At 28.2% G+C, this 14,881-nt stretch overlaps 1 protein-coding gene across 3 annotated transcripts; it reads right to left on the reverse strand.

The window, feature by feature from the left end:
* Positions 1-11,349: 11,349 nt before the first annotated feature.
* LOC107946926 (uncharacterized) lies at positions 11,350-14,599 on the reverse strand. 3 transcript variants are annotated; one of them, XR_005921932.1, is made up of 5 exons: positions 13,668-14,599; positions 13,508-13,582; positions 13,376-13,420; positions 12,867-12,984; positions 11,350-11,576 (listed from the first exon to the last, which is right to left on the reverse strand). XR_005921932.1 is itself a non-coding variant. In XM_016881430.2 (4 exons), exons 1-3 carry the CDS (start codon positions 14,214-14,216, stop codon positions 13,415-13,417), a joined length of 630 nt encoding a protein of 209 aa, XP_016736919.2. In that variant the 5' UTR covers positions 14,217-14,599; the 3' UTR covers positions 13,021-13,277; positions 13,376-13,414. The 3 variants fall into 3 exon arrangements, 1 of the variants encoding a protein (XP_016736919.2); XR_005921931.1 differs by lacking the exon at positions 11,350-11,576 and adding an exon at positions 11,756-11,951; XM_016881430.2 differs by lacking the exons at positions 11,350-11,576; positions 12,867-12,984 and adding an exon at positions 13,021-13,277.
* Between the last annotated feature and the right edge of the window lie 282 nt (positions 14,600-14,881).

Consider the following 14,881-nt stretch of genomic DNA (forward strand, 5'->3'; position numbering starts at 1 on the left):
CTCCACTCTCTCTCTCCCTCCCTCATTACTTTTATCCCTTTACTGTGGTAAATGGATGAACTTTTTCAATTATGAGATTTTAGATTTTATGTTTGCATCTTTTTAAATTAAAATTATTATCTAATACATAGAGAAAAAAAAGCTATGTACATCAATTTTTTTTTATAATTATGCTTATATCGAATTAATTTCTTGTATTTACAATATACTACTTTTAGGTCACATTATAAAATTTAATGCACCAACTATAGATGATTGAAGATTTGGTTGAATTCTCTCCAATGCTTTAGACAAGTAAAATTCATTAATATTAAATATATTATAATTGCAAAATTAAAAAGACATCAAATAAGGAAGTTATTTATGGGAATTTGACCTCTTGATTCACTTAAATGTAACACTTAAAAGAATTCCTAATTTTGGTCAGTAAATGTATAATTGTAATTATATTCTCAAAATATACCTTGATTCAGTTTATTAAGCTTAATTAGGAGAAACAGAAATTTGCAAGGAATTTAATGATAAATATTCTTATTCGTTATAGAATAATTTTCTAAAATATACTCGATTCCATTTCATGCAAGATTCCAATAGTATTATTATTCATTCACAGCTTTGACTATAGTAAATTTTGGAAATTTTAGGGAAAAAAAAGACAATGCTATTATTGCATAATTTATTTTAAATTTATTATTGAATATATACTATAGATAAATAAAAATATTTGAAACCTTTAAAATATTAAAATTTATTTTTGAAATAAAAATATAAAAATGTAAACAAGAAAAAGAAAAGGAAAATCAACACTAAAATGATATCAGAGATATGCTCTCATGTTTTGTCTTCCGAATCCCAACCAGAAGGACCAGAGACAATAGCAATAATGTAATAACTCTGCATTGAAACCCAGTGGGTCATAACCCACCTGACCACCGTACTCTCCATGCCCTCCCTGCCTCTAAACCAACGTCCTTGATCCCGTTTCCTATCTCTATCAACGATCATGATCAACCCAATAGTGGGGCCATGTTATCTTGTGTTGTATATAATTGGGAATCGATGCCATTGATGCTTTGGACAACCATCAAATCATGACGTGATGGTGATGATGGGAACAGATACTAGTCTAAACATGAGGATGCTCCGATTTCATCCTCTCTCTTTTTAATCAAATATTATAACTAATTGAATTTAAAAATTAAAACACAATTATAAATTAAATAAAAAATAAAAGAATAGGTATGATTTTTTCGAAATTTTATAAACCGTGAATTATATTAAATGCATTTTCATGAGTATATTGTGCGAAAGTTGTTGAAAAATAAGGTAGACGGTCCATATTCAATAGAACAAAAAACTATACAAGATAAGGCATTAGGCATGGTTGAATTAGTAAAATGGGGTCATCATTTGTTTTTTGACTTTTTAATTTTAAGACAAATTAACCAGATTTTTAGGGAGGAGGTCAATTGTTGTCTATGTAATCAATGGCAATTGTCAAATATCGTTTTCAAAAAAAAAAACCTTCACCTTTATCTTTGATTTCAATAATAACCACATGATCTCTTTTATTTATTACATGTACATGTTTCACTAAGAGACATAATAATTGTCCATACTATAATAGCTTAGCACTAGGCCCCTACACCTACATCTTGAATTCCCAAAATCATTCCTTTGCCTGTATTTATGCTACAATTGAGGTTTTTGTTCTCATTTATAGATTCAATATAATTGATCTTTTACCAAAACCATGATAATGTATTTTTCATATTTAATCAACTCACAACCGATCATATCAATTTATTCAATAATCATTTATAAGAAACAACCGAAAAGGTAATTTTAATTTTAAAATAATAATTTAAGAAAATATAATTAAATTAAAAATTGATGGTTTGATTGATACTATAAAATTGGAAAAATAAATTGAGCTGAAATGATAAAAATTCATTAAATATTTAATTATTGTTGTATAAATGGAGAACAAAAATGTGGGATGACAACGAAAATGGGAAAAGGACCAAAAATAAGTAAGGTAAGGCTTTAAATCATGAATGAAAAAGAGATTTGCCTTAAATAATGAATTATTAATGAAGACATGGGAAAAACATCCGTGACCTTCCCGGAACTGAGAACTATTGTTTTCTAAGGAATGTAGAGAAACTATGGCATTCAATAAATCAAAGCCCTTAATCAGATGGATCCAAATGCATCGGACGGGTGATAAAAGAGATTAAAATTAATAAAAAAAGAAAGGTGGGTCCTTTCACATCATTCGGGTGATGATTGAGGGTGCCCCCACGAGAGTGCGTGAAAGCTGTCCCCACGTGTCTCCTATTTACTTAGGACCCTCTTCAATAATACTTCTACTGTACACTCTCCGACATTATCCATCCCTCTTTTTTTTAATTAAAAAATAGCAATTAAGTAATAAAATGATTTACGGCCCTCTTATTCCCCACTTTGTTTTGGTCTTGCCCTCTGCCCGTACCAAGCTTATTCCACAATGTGATAGGCACGTGAATTTGGTCCCACTTTCCTTTCATTTTTCACATTTTTTTTTGTTAGTATTTTCTTATTTATTAAGAATAAAAACCCAATAAAAATTCATTACAAAAATAATCAAATGAAACCAAATCCGTCAATGGTGCCTTAGATTATTGGTTAAAGCGATGTTTTATAGTATTTAAGTTCAAATATTATCATTGGTCAATTCTAATATGTGTATATATATCGAGTTTTGTTTAATCTTTCTCGGTTTTTCATTTATTATGTTTCTTTTATTAGTTTGGTTTTACATTGTATTGATTGAGCATATATTTGTATTTGTATTGTACTCCTGAGTTTATTAAATACATAATAGTGAAACTTGAACATACAAAAAATTTAATTCAAAACAATTCAATTAAAGAAAATCCATTTAACCAGTTGATTGACATCTTTTTTTTAACAAGTTAATAAGTTTTTTTATACAAATAATATAAAAAATTAATTAACTATAAAAATAGGTTGTTTACCCCATAAATGCAATTGTACCAACAACACACCCTTTTCATTTTTCTATGTTTATATTGTTATTTTTTAAATAAAAAATCATTAATTTTTTTTTTCATATTTTCTTTCCTGAATTCTTCAAAATTCTTTATATTATGTTTAGTTTTCACTTTTCAAGTTTTCAATCCACTGATGGTGGCGTGGCAAGCCAAGACAATAACCACCTATGAAACAAGCATTGGTCACAGGCTCTCCTTTTTTTTTTCGATTTTTAAATTTTAAGTGTGTCAAGTGACATCAACAGGTACCGTTGAAAATAACCCATTTCGTAAATAAAAATTTTCCTAACCATTTTCGTAATTAATTAATTTTTTCATATTATTTATATAAAAAGACGAAGTTAATAAATATAAATATAGTTATAATTATAAATATTAAATAATATGTTCAAAATAAAATCTTATCATTGAAAAATAGAACATATTCAAATTAAAATCAGCACAAAGGCATATATTAATTTAATACACAACATAACATATTAAAAATCGAAATATAAATAAATCGAAACTTCAACTTGAAATAACCCAAATAAACCAAAAAAAAAAATTGATCTCGACCCTAATTACCAAAAATCCGAGAATCCCAATATTTTAGCTACCATGTGAAAGTATCGTCGGCAAACTATTAACGTTTAATCATTATGTGAAATTAACTGATTACGAAACCATCGGAATTGAACTAAAAGTCACTGTCATTGAACTGTTCCATCATCGTGAAAAACAACTAATACAATGTGAAAGTGTCTGTAGCTCTCCAATTTGCCCGAATCATCCACAAATGGTATTTTCATTATCCAACAATCTTTCTCAATAATTGGAGTGGGGGAACCCTAACCCCCTCACCCTATATCCCTACACTCGTTCATTCTGTCCCATGTGATCCTCACGTGAACAAGACCCCCCCCTACGTTGTTCTCAATCAAGTTGGTTTTAGAATTTTCTTTTTAGATATTTTGTGTTGATATCTTGTACTTATATTAGATCTCGATTAAAATCAAAATCGAATCAAGTCAAATTTTTATATGATGCTATTTTTTTATTCACAATATTTAAACTTAAAATTTTGTTTAAAATAATTTTAAAATACTATTTATTCAATTTAACAAGAGTTATTGTAAAATTATACTTTAAAAACGGAATTTCAAAAGATCCCAATATTAATAGCTCAATGATTTGTTGTGTGGTTGGAATTTCAGCAAAAAAAAAACATATAAATGTGTTTAAACTGGTCCCTCTGTCACTTTTATTACAACTCTAGTGATTGGATTTTTCGTTTTATCTAATGTTTGGTAGTGAGAAATATGGGTCATAAAAACTGGTGAATAAGACTGCCAACATGGATCCAAATAAAGCATCAGTGATAGTCCTCGTCAAATAGAATCTCAATCTTTGTGTTGTTTGATTTTCTGTTACCAACTAGCTTAGCCCAGCAGTCCCCATTTGCTCGTTATCATCATATCATCTCTAAGGCAAAGGCTGTCATTCCGTCGTGATTTGTCATCCATAATAATTATTGCATTTATTTTTAATCAAATCTCTATTTTTTGGAAAAATAAAACTGGGGATTGATAATTGATGTTCAAGACACAATTTTTCAAACACCTAACATCATATGCATTTCATTAATGTTATAAATTGCATGACCAGTCTATGCCACTACCTGATTTCGATGGTACAACAAACCTTGTCAACTTCTTTTCTTTTCTTTTTTTAATATTAAAATTTAAGTTTTACAAATAATTTCATTTTATTTGACCTCTAAATAAAAGTAACTATTACTTTTATTTATTTCAATTTATATTTTAGTTACTTATGTTTGAATTGTTACGTTTTAGTCACTTACATTAATATGTTGTAATATTTTAGTCACTGAATTGTTGATTACCGTTAACGGTGCAACAGTAAGCTACTGATGTGGCATGTTAAATCATAATTTCAAACAAAAATTTTAGGTTAAATTATAAAATTGGTCCCCATATTTTTTTATTTCTTGAGCAATTTAATTTTTTCTTTTATGTTCTTTTAACTTTCCCTTTTTTTTTCTTTATTTTCCATTCTCTTCTGCTTCTTCCTCTGGTTTCCTCCTTTCTCCATCTCTTTTAATATAGTTTTTCTATATTTTTCATTTGTTAAAACTAAAAAGGAAGAAGAAAAGGGAAATAAACAAATAAAAAGAAAATATTAAATTGTTAAAAAAAGTATGGGGACTAGTTTTAACAAATGGAAAAACATAGAAAAATTATGTTAAAAGAGATGAAGAAGAGAGGGAGAAGCAGAAGAGAATGGAAAATAAATAATAAAAAAAGAAAAAAAGTTAAAAGAACATAAAAAAATTAAATTGCTCAAAACGAAAAAAATATGGGGACTAATTGTATAATTTAATCTAAAATTTTTGTTTAAAATAATGATTTAACTTGCCACGCCAACTTACCGTTACACGGTTAACGACAATTAATAGATAAGTGACTAAAATGTAATATAAAATAAATAAAAGTGATTGTTTTAATAGTTTGCCCTAAAAATTATATACAGTGCGTTTATTATTTTTAGGATTTTGGATGACATGCATGCTCGACAACATCCCTGTCAAATAGATTAAATTACATAACATGTATAGTTAAAAAATAAATAAATAAATAAGCAGTGAGTTCAATTGTATGGTGAAACCGTAAATTCAGGAATCAAACTCTTAATCATGGCACATGTTTCTGGTTGCCCTCTCGTGCAAGTGGGATCTAATAATAATATTAATTTGTAAACTGATTTCGCAATAATCTCCCTAATAAATTGTTATATTAAAATTAAGCACCATCTTTCCAAATTATTCTACTTCAGAGATTAGAGATGTATTTTTTAAGGAATATTTAATTTAATTAATAGTTTCATGATTGGAAGACTCGTTATAAAATATGGTATCACTAATTGAGTCGAAAACAAGATTTAGTGGTTAGCATTTTGAAAGATATGCAACTTTGCTTAGATAATAAGTATAATTAATCATTGGCCCTAGATGCCGATTTGACGTTTAACTATTATATAAACAAATAATTCAATTATAAAACTACTTAGTTAAAGTACCATCGGTACGTTTTTCTATATTAAAAAAAAGTGTTTACCATACATACAAATAATTTGATTTAAGACGGTGTGTAGTTTTTTTTTATCAATAAAATTAGGGTAAATTATCAAAATAGTCACTTTTGTTTCTTTCAGGTTATATTTTAATTACTTATATTTGAAATGTTACGTTTTGGTCACTCATGTTAGTGTCTTGTAACATTTTAGCCACTGTAATTGTCATTAACAGTGTAACAATAAGCTGATGTGGCACGTTAAATCATCATTTCAAACGAAAATTTTAGGTTAAATTATACAATTGGTCCTTATTTTTTTTCATTTTGAGAATTTTTTTTTCTTTTACGTTAAAAGAGATGGAGAAGAGAGAAAAATAGAGAGACAAGCAGAAGAGAATGAAAAACAAAAGAGGAAGGGAAAGTTAAAATAATATAAAAGAAAAAAAGTGCTTAAAACGAAAAATTTTGGGAACCAATTATATAATTTAACCTAATTTATTTGAAATGATCATTTAACATGTCACGTCAGCTTATTGTTACACTGTTAACGACAATTAATGGCTCAGTGACTAAAATGTTACAACATAACTTAAACGTAACATTTCAAACATAAGTGACTAAAATGTAACATAAGAGAAACAAAAATAACTATTTTGATAGTTTACCCAAAAAATTATACTCTAAAATGGCATTTTTACATAATAAAATTCGAGATTCAAAATTACAACTTCATCCTTTTGCCAAGTCTGTCAGTCTCTCTTTGGCATGTTAAATGGCATTTCTAAAATAGCTTTATTATATTGACCTCGGGAGTCGGATGCACTTTCCTTGGCAACTTGCGTGCGCCTCCATTATTACCATTCATGTGTTTTCCACGTGGCGCACGAATTTTCATACACGGGACAGTAAAAGCACACGTGTATCTCCTTTTACGCAAACGTGCATTCACTTGCTGGATTCCCCAGTCAATGGTCAAACCTATATCATTTTCCTCATTATTTCCCCAACCTTCCTTTTGACTTTCCAATTGAATCCGTCATTTAATAGTTCAGCATTCCAACATCTCCTACCCGTCGGATGATCGCCAAAACCAATACCAGCCGTTGATCATGTGTTTCTCATATCTGCATGTGAATCCCTCAAAAAAAAAAAAAAACAGCTGTTTCTTTTTAGGAATTTTTTCATTTAAAATTATTTGATACCACAAGTAAAGATAAAACAAGTAACCTAATTAAATTTTGATTAACTTTTATGTTTTTAATACGTGAATTTAAAAAGGTAAATACATCCTTGAATTATAAATAATTTTTTTTATCACTTAATTAAAAAATTACAATTTAATCATTGAATTATTAGAAAATATTTATTTTAGTTACTGAATTATTCAAAAAAAATTATTTAAATCATTTGGATATTAAGATTTTTCTGTTAAATTAATTCTGTCAACGAACTCAAAGTGATGATTCAATGATTGATATGATAGGTTAATATTGACCGACGAGTAAAATAACATACCTTAAATCTAAGTTAATCTGATGGTCAGTGTAAGAGACTAAAGAAAAAAATTGTTTCAATTTTGGTTTATTGATTGGTAACGTCCAAATCTATTTCATGAAAAAAAAACTTTCGATTATTTAGGTAGTGCAAATAAAAAAATCATATAATATTAATTTTAATAATTTTTTTATTTAAAATTCTAATCATAACTCAATAACTAACAGTAAAATTTACTCATTTAAAAACCTAAATTAAAAGTGTACACGATTTCTTAAATCGTATTTAGTGGGTCCGACGTGTCGACCAAATTGACCGGTTAAGCTAGTCACCATGTGATTAACGGGTAAGCAAATCATGTATTCAAATCGGGTTTTTCCTTGCATCGATGTTAAAACTTGAGTTGGAATGCACGTGTGATACGTACTAAATAAATTGACATAAGTATCCTTTTATCCATAATCTTTTTTTTGGCATTCACGTGCAGGGTTAAGGATATGAATTGGAAAATAGTTATACAGGATCTTACGTGGGAATTAGCATATTTGCAAAAGAAAATGATAGCACATGATTATGTGATCATTTATTAGAAATTAAGAGTATTTAAATAGCACCAACATATAGTGATAAGATTTTGATGTTGAATTTTTAGACAACTCTTCTTTTCTTATTAATAATTGGAAGAATTTTAATGTAAATGAAGTTGAAACCCCATGCCAGACCTTGCCTTAAATATTTGCTTTGTTGTAAACACAGTCCTTTGAGTAGCTTTACAAATGAGGGTGTTTCCCCCATGGGGTTGGAATAAAATAATAAGAGGGTTATTAATTTGGGGAAGAACATGGTCAACTTGTAGCTATTAAATTTTGAGAATACAGTCTTAAGCTGGCATGAAGCTTTTCTTTATGAGGGTCCAAAATTTGTTACACTTTTTCTACCTTTTAATCAAACCTGGTACAATGTCTCATGTGGTTTAGGATATGATACAAATTAATATATAAATTTCAAAGAATAAAATCTGTATTTCTTTTTAAATAATAATTTGAATATTGCAATTTATATAATTATTTTTTCTAAATATTTAAAAAAACGGGTTTCCTTAGAAACTAATTTGCAAAATCGGTTTCAAATTAAAATATATATAGAAAATTTTAAAATATTCAAAGCTGTATAAATCTAAAATTGAGTTGGTACACTTCTTTTCTGGTCGCTTTATAAATATTAGTTTTCTTTTTTTTTTTAAATCTAAATTTGAAAAAATATATTTTTGGTGGCTTTATAAATATAAGTTTTATTTTTTTAAAATCTAAATTTGAAAAAAAAATATAAAATTAGTTTTTCTCGCATGGGTAATTATATTTATTAATTAGGCTAAATAGGCAATATATATGTCGATTTTTTAATTGGTAAAGTTTGTCATTTTTTCAATATTTAAGGAAATAAGTCGATTTTGAAAAGAGTATATGTGAAAGTGCGTCCAGCTGGACGAGCTTTCTGCTAATATGTCAGGAAAAGCACGCCTAGGTGGATGCACTTTCATACCCTCTCTCAAATATCAATTTATTTCCCTAGATATTGAAAAAATGGTCTATTTGACCAATTAGAAAAAATCGGCATATTTAACCTATTTAATCTATTAATTGAATTATATTTAATTATTTCTTAATTTTTTCATAAATTTTGTAATGTTTCGTTAATAATACGATTACAAAATTAAAACATAATGATTTTAAAAACATGATAATTGATATTAGATTGAATTTGTTTTAAAAAATATTTTGAAATTATTTTAAAATATAAATATTATAATATTATATTGTGTGAAAATTCTATATATATATTTTAACTTTATTTTATTTATTAATTAGTGAATATCAATTGTTAATTAGATTTAAATATTGTGACCACTAAAATTTTAAATGGTTTTAAAACTTATAATTACTTATTATGTAAAATTGTAAATTAAATTATTAACACTTATTATTAACATGTAACTATCAGAGCACCATTAAAAAATATATTAAAAAATGGAGGATTTTATGTTGCAATTTTCCCTCCACAAATTTTTACTTTCCTTCTTTGCGTATGTCAAATTTTTATAATCTAAACATATTAGAAACTGAAAAACCTTATAATATATAATACTAGATTGCATAATTTTAAATATTTATTAAGATATATAAAATTATTTCTTCAAAGCATTTAAATAAATTTTGTAATATTTGGCAAATAATACTAAAACATAATAATATAGATGTTTAATTTTATATTATTTTTTATTTGATAACATAATGTTTATTAAAAGAAACTTACTTTTTAATATATAAAAATAAAATTGAAGTAAAAATTTAAAAAGTACAAAGCTTGTAAAACTTGAAAATAAATGAAAATTAAGATTTATTTATTATTTATATTAATCGTTTTTAAAAAAAATTTAACTATTGTTATATTATTTTTTAAAATAATAGTTTAAAATTAAATAAATTCGAAATACCTTTAAAATTATTATAATATTAAATAAAAAATTATTTAATTTGTTTTATTATAATTGACCATGTAATGAATATAAATTTACAAACAGTAGCAATTTGATTGTAATGCTATTGGAAAGGAAAAATTAATTACTATAAATATGGATATCAATAATATTTTTTAATATATTAATTACCAAGAAAGCAAGAATATTTTTTTTGAACATTAATTTTATTATAAGTTTTTATAATATCTGCTCTTTTTTAATACAATGACTAGAACTACCTATAGTCCCTCTCCAACCCTTAAATAAGAAGATAATCGGTTCAACGCACTCGAACTCACGCTCTCTTACTAAGAACAATACTTCCTAAAATCCAAAATCGACTTTACTCCAATAGACTCGTACCTATTTCTCTCCAACATATTAAAATGAGAAGCACTAGTGTTTTCTTTCTACGGAGCCCAATAAGGTGATTTCCAAATGGACCAAAATCGTTGTAAGCTAAAACCCAGACTAGTCTCAAAACCAGCCCAATATTATAGTCCAACCATATTGACTGATTGAAATTGGACGACAAATCCACTTACTATGGTACTGACTTTGTTATTTCTTTACTTCCAGAGAAATTTACCAACCATTGTTTGCCCGTATATGATAATATACCTTCCCTTTTATTGTTCTATTTCACACTCACTCAACTTAATTTTGATAATGTCAGCCGCCAATATTGTACAAAAGCTTCACATGTTTTGTCCTTCTCATTGCTGTAATTAACCCAATTCCACCACAATTACTAAAATACGCTTATTTTAATCTTTATACCTATTCTTATATATTTTAATTAAAAGTTTTTCAATTTTTTTTCTGGATTTTTATGTAATTTTCAAGTGAGTCAGATTAAAGATCGGAAACAAAATGAAAACATAAAAGATTAATTTTCGGTTAAAATCGAAAAATTAATTCAATCTGTTCAATCGGTTTAGTCGATTTCGATTTAGATTCGTGTAGTTTTTCAGTTATGGGTTCGGTTTAGGTGATTATTTCTATTGGTTATTAATTTTCAAATCAATCTATTCGAAAGAATCGACTTAATTTAATATATTTTCAATTATTTATAATATATAAAATAAATATATATTATTTAAGTCTAATAACTAAAATCAATTAAGTTGATATTTAAGTTTTAATTTGATTAATCAATTTTTATAAATTATAATCGAATTAATAAAAATAACTATTAAACCGACCGAAAAACCCAAATGCTGTGTAATAATACAGGGAAGCTAAGAAACCGAGTGCTGTAGTAGTTTGAGATTGTCTAAAACGAAGACAGCTCATAGTTTGGAGTTTAGACCAATTGGCGCCTTTGCAAGCCAAAGCACCACTCTTTTTTACCTTGCCTCCCACAACACCATGCGCTTAATGCCACGTACTCGTATTAGAAATTAGTCACGCTCTTCATGCGAGCCTGTAGTTCTATAAAGGATGGGGAAAAAATGGTAAATCAGAAGTTGGGTGCAAGATTGTGTACGGAATCGACCAGTAATATATGACTATGACTAGTGTTACAACCAATCTAATACTTAAAACATTGTGTGCAAAATCATAGTTTGATGTAGCATGAATGAGAACAAAATGTTTTCTAATTTTATACATGATTTAATATTGGGTTATTTGAAAAAATTCAACCCACAAAATGGTATTCAAATCACAAATGATAGCCTTAATTAATGCATTTGACATAGAAACTAGTAAGCATTAGATTAAATTAAAGATATAGTTGGCTAATTCGGACTCGATTGGGACCCCTCCCTTCAACATGGGAATACACCTGTATTCATCATTTGCACACTGCATTTTCAAGACAAATAAAGCTGCTTGTCAATCAGAATTTTTTTACAACACTTCACGACGAAAGCAACATAAACTGTCTTCTGCATTTTTTTAAAAAATAAAGAAAAATAAAATCTGAAAATATAGTTTTCCAAAATTATGAAAATTTAACAACTTCTAAAATTAAAGTTTTCATAGTCATTAAAGGTAGAAGACTAATTTCAAAATACTTTTAAATTTAAATTCATTTTTGGACCAATTCGGCTCACTCAAAAAATTAATTTTATTATTAAAAACTTCATAAAATATTTTTAAAATATTTTTAATTGATATTTTATATATTTTTAAAATTAAATTCAGTACAGATTGAAGTGCAAAAATTTTTATTTAAACCTGACCTAACTTATCAGACCAAGTTGGCTACCCAATTCTTAGACAGGTCTAATTGTTATTATTAAGAATATTTATAGACTAACGAAACCTAAGGAAGTCTTAAGCTATTCGTAATTGATCCAAAATAATACTAAAAAAATCAAATCTAAATTTACCATTCACGAGCCACAATTTTTGAATATTTTAATACTGAAGTAACTACAAACATATGTCATGGGCCGCGAATTTTCTAGTCTCGTAACACATGCGTTAACTTTTCATTTATAAAAGTGCTTGATATTGAATTTTTACTTTACCCAAAAAATATTCTATACAAACGAGATCGAGTTGAGCATATAAGTTGTGCAAATGAAGTTAATCAAGCAAATTTTGACAAAAAATTAATTAAATTCAAACCAGGATTCAAGTAATAACAAATTAAGTTCAAGCTTTCCACGTTCCAATTTGATTTGAGTGATTCATAACCCTAAAAAAACCTAAATGATCCTACACAAGAAGACAAGAATAAAAAACGCAATCAAGTAATCAATTAAATTAAACCTTATCAAGTGCTCCTCTTGATGGAAGCTCAAATGAACAGAGAAATAACTCTTCCTATCAGGTGAAGGAAGAATGGCAGTGCCTTCACCAAATAAATCAAGTATTGCATTTGGGAACTCTGCCAACCATTATAAGCAATCAACACATTAGAAAATTTGTAACCAAAACAAATCTTTTTTTACCATAATTGTAACTGTTTCAGCAAGCTGAAATGAAGAACCCTTACCAGTCTAAACAGCAATTTATAATCTTATCGCCTATAACTTATGAGAATAAAATAAATATTTTTTCATAATTCCCACTTTTCTTTACATATTTTCATCATGCCTCAAAAAAACATTTTGAGGTCTCAATGGGGCATACCCTACAAAGCTCCTAAATTTCCAAATTCCTCAACACCATTATCATCCCCTGCAAATATGTTCTCCAAACTATTTCAGTACCAGACATAAGGATATAACCCCCCCTCCCCCAAAAAAAAGTAAAAGAAAAACAGCATTAAAGGCTACCTTTGTATCTGGTAATGTTTTAAGGATCTAAAAGCAGGTCTATTTCTGCAGTTGAAGAAATTGCAGTTAGCAGCTAATAAATTCCTAAAACAATTAAAGTTGAAATGAAAATTTTTGATCAAGTGAAAGAACCTTATTAGGAGCAGCATCAACGATACGGTAAGCTTCAGGCGTCAAGCCAACTAGCCATAACCCAGGAAAAACATTCTAAAGCATCCTCACAAGCAAAAACAAAGTTAAATTTTATGAAATGATGAAAAATATAAATTAAAACTTAGAAATATTTGCTTACATCAAGCTGTTTCTCAATGTTCTTGGGCCTTTTTTTGGGCCTTCTAGCGGGCCTTGCTCCTGTCAAGGCAAAGATATCTTCTTCAATTTCATCCTTCGATAAAGCTATACGAAACTTTCTTTTCTCTTTCTTTTCTACAACCCCTCCATTTTCAGCCAAAACCCTTGATCTAGTTGACTTCGGGGCCGCTGTTTCAGTAGTCTTTTCTGGCGGCACCGTTGTCGCTGCCGCCGCGGACGTCTCCACCGTCACCATCTTCCTCGGCCTCAAATTCCAAGGTCGCTGTACTGCAACCTCCTCCCCTTCTTCGTCGGGCTTATTTTTTTGCGGCTCTAACGACTCTTCTGCTCTTTGTTTTTGCTTTGCTTCTTTTTCTCCGTGAGCTAGTTTAATGGGTATCAGTGGAGGACAAAAGCTTAAGCGGTGAATGCGGGTAGAGCGTGATCCAACACGTTCCGGACGCAAACTGTTGTAGCCGGAATCGTATTCAGGTGAACGGCGGCGGTTTAAGTTGTGCAAGGGCCGTGACTTTATAGTTGCAGTTTCCATCGTAACAATAAAACGAAAAATGAAACGTATGAAAAAAAACAACTTTACATAAAACGACGAGGCTTCCTAAACTCTAATACACTGACAGCAGCACGAAGCACACACGGTGGGGCGAGTGACGGAGCAAACGCAGAGCATCGAAACAAGACGAAAATATCACATACGTTTGTTGAAAAATAAGAGTATCTTTTGCGTAGGTCATTTATAAGAAAGCGGGATCGCCCAGGGGATTTTACGTTATTACGAATTTGGCCTTTATCTTTTCTATATTCACATTTGTGTACCGGAAGGAAAATTAGTTTAATTATAGTTTTAGTCCTTCTATTGTATTGAAATCTGCTCTTCTTGTATGATATCATTAGCTGTTACACAAGCCAATAATAACATGAATTTTTTTATTCGATCACGTAAAAATTTAATAAATTATATTTAATTAATAATAAATTTTCATATAAATTGAATGTTAATATTATTTTTTAAAGTTACGTCATCACTTTAATAAAATCATTTAATGGTATTATCAATTTAAACCCGTTAATGAATTATAAAAATAAAAAATCAAATTATGTAAATTAAAATAAAACAGCGTACTAAAATCATAATTAAACCAAAATAAAATTCTATATTGTTGTTCTTTTTAACGGCATCATGACTTTTGACCTTAA

This window comes from Gossypium hirsutum, chromosome D12 (genome assembly GCF_007990345.1).
Source record: "Gossypium hirsutum isolate 1008001.06 chromosome D12, Gossypium_hirsutum_v2.1, whole genome shotgun sequence".
Taxonomy (NCBI): Eukaryota; Viridiplantae; Streptophyta; class Magnoliopsida; order Malvales; family Malvaceae; genus Gossypium; species Gossypium hirsutum.

Bases quoted from the DNA above. Each gene is read 5' to 3' on its own strand.
- LOC107946926 (XM_016881430.2), bottom strand. From the start codon at position 14,216: ATGGAAACTGCAACTATAAAGTCACGGCCCTTGCACAACTTAAACCGC. The intron at 13,583-13,667 runs GTAAGCAAATAT...AGGATGCTTTAG, and splicing joins ACATTGAGAAACAGCTTGAT to AATGTTTTTCCTGGGTTATG.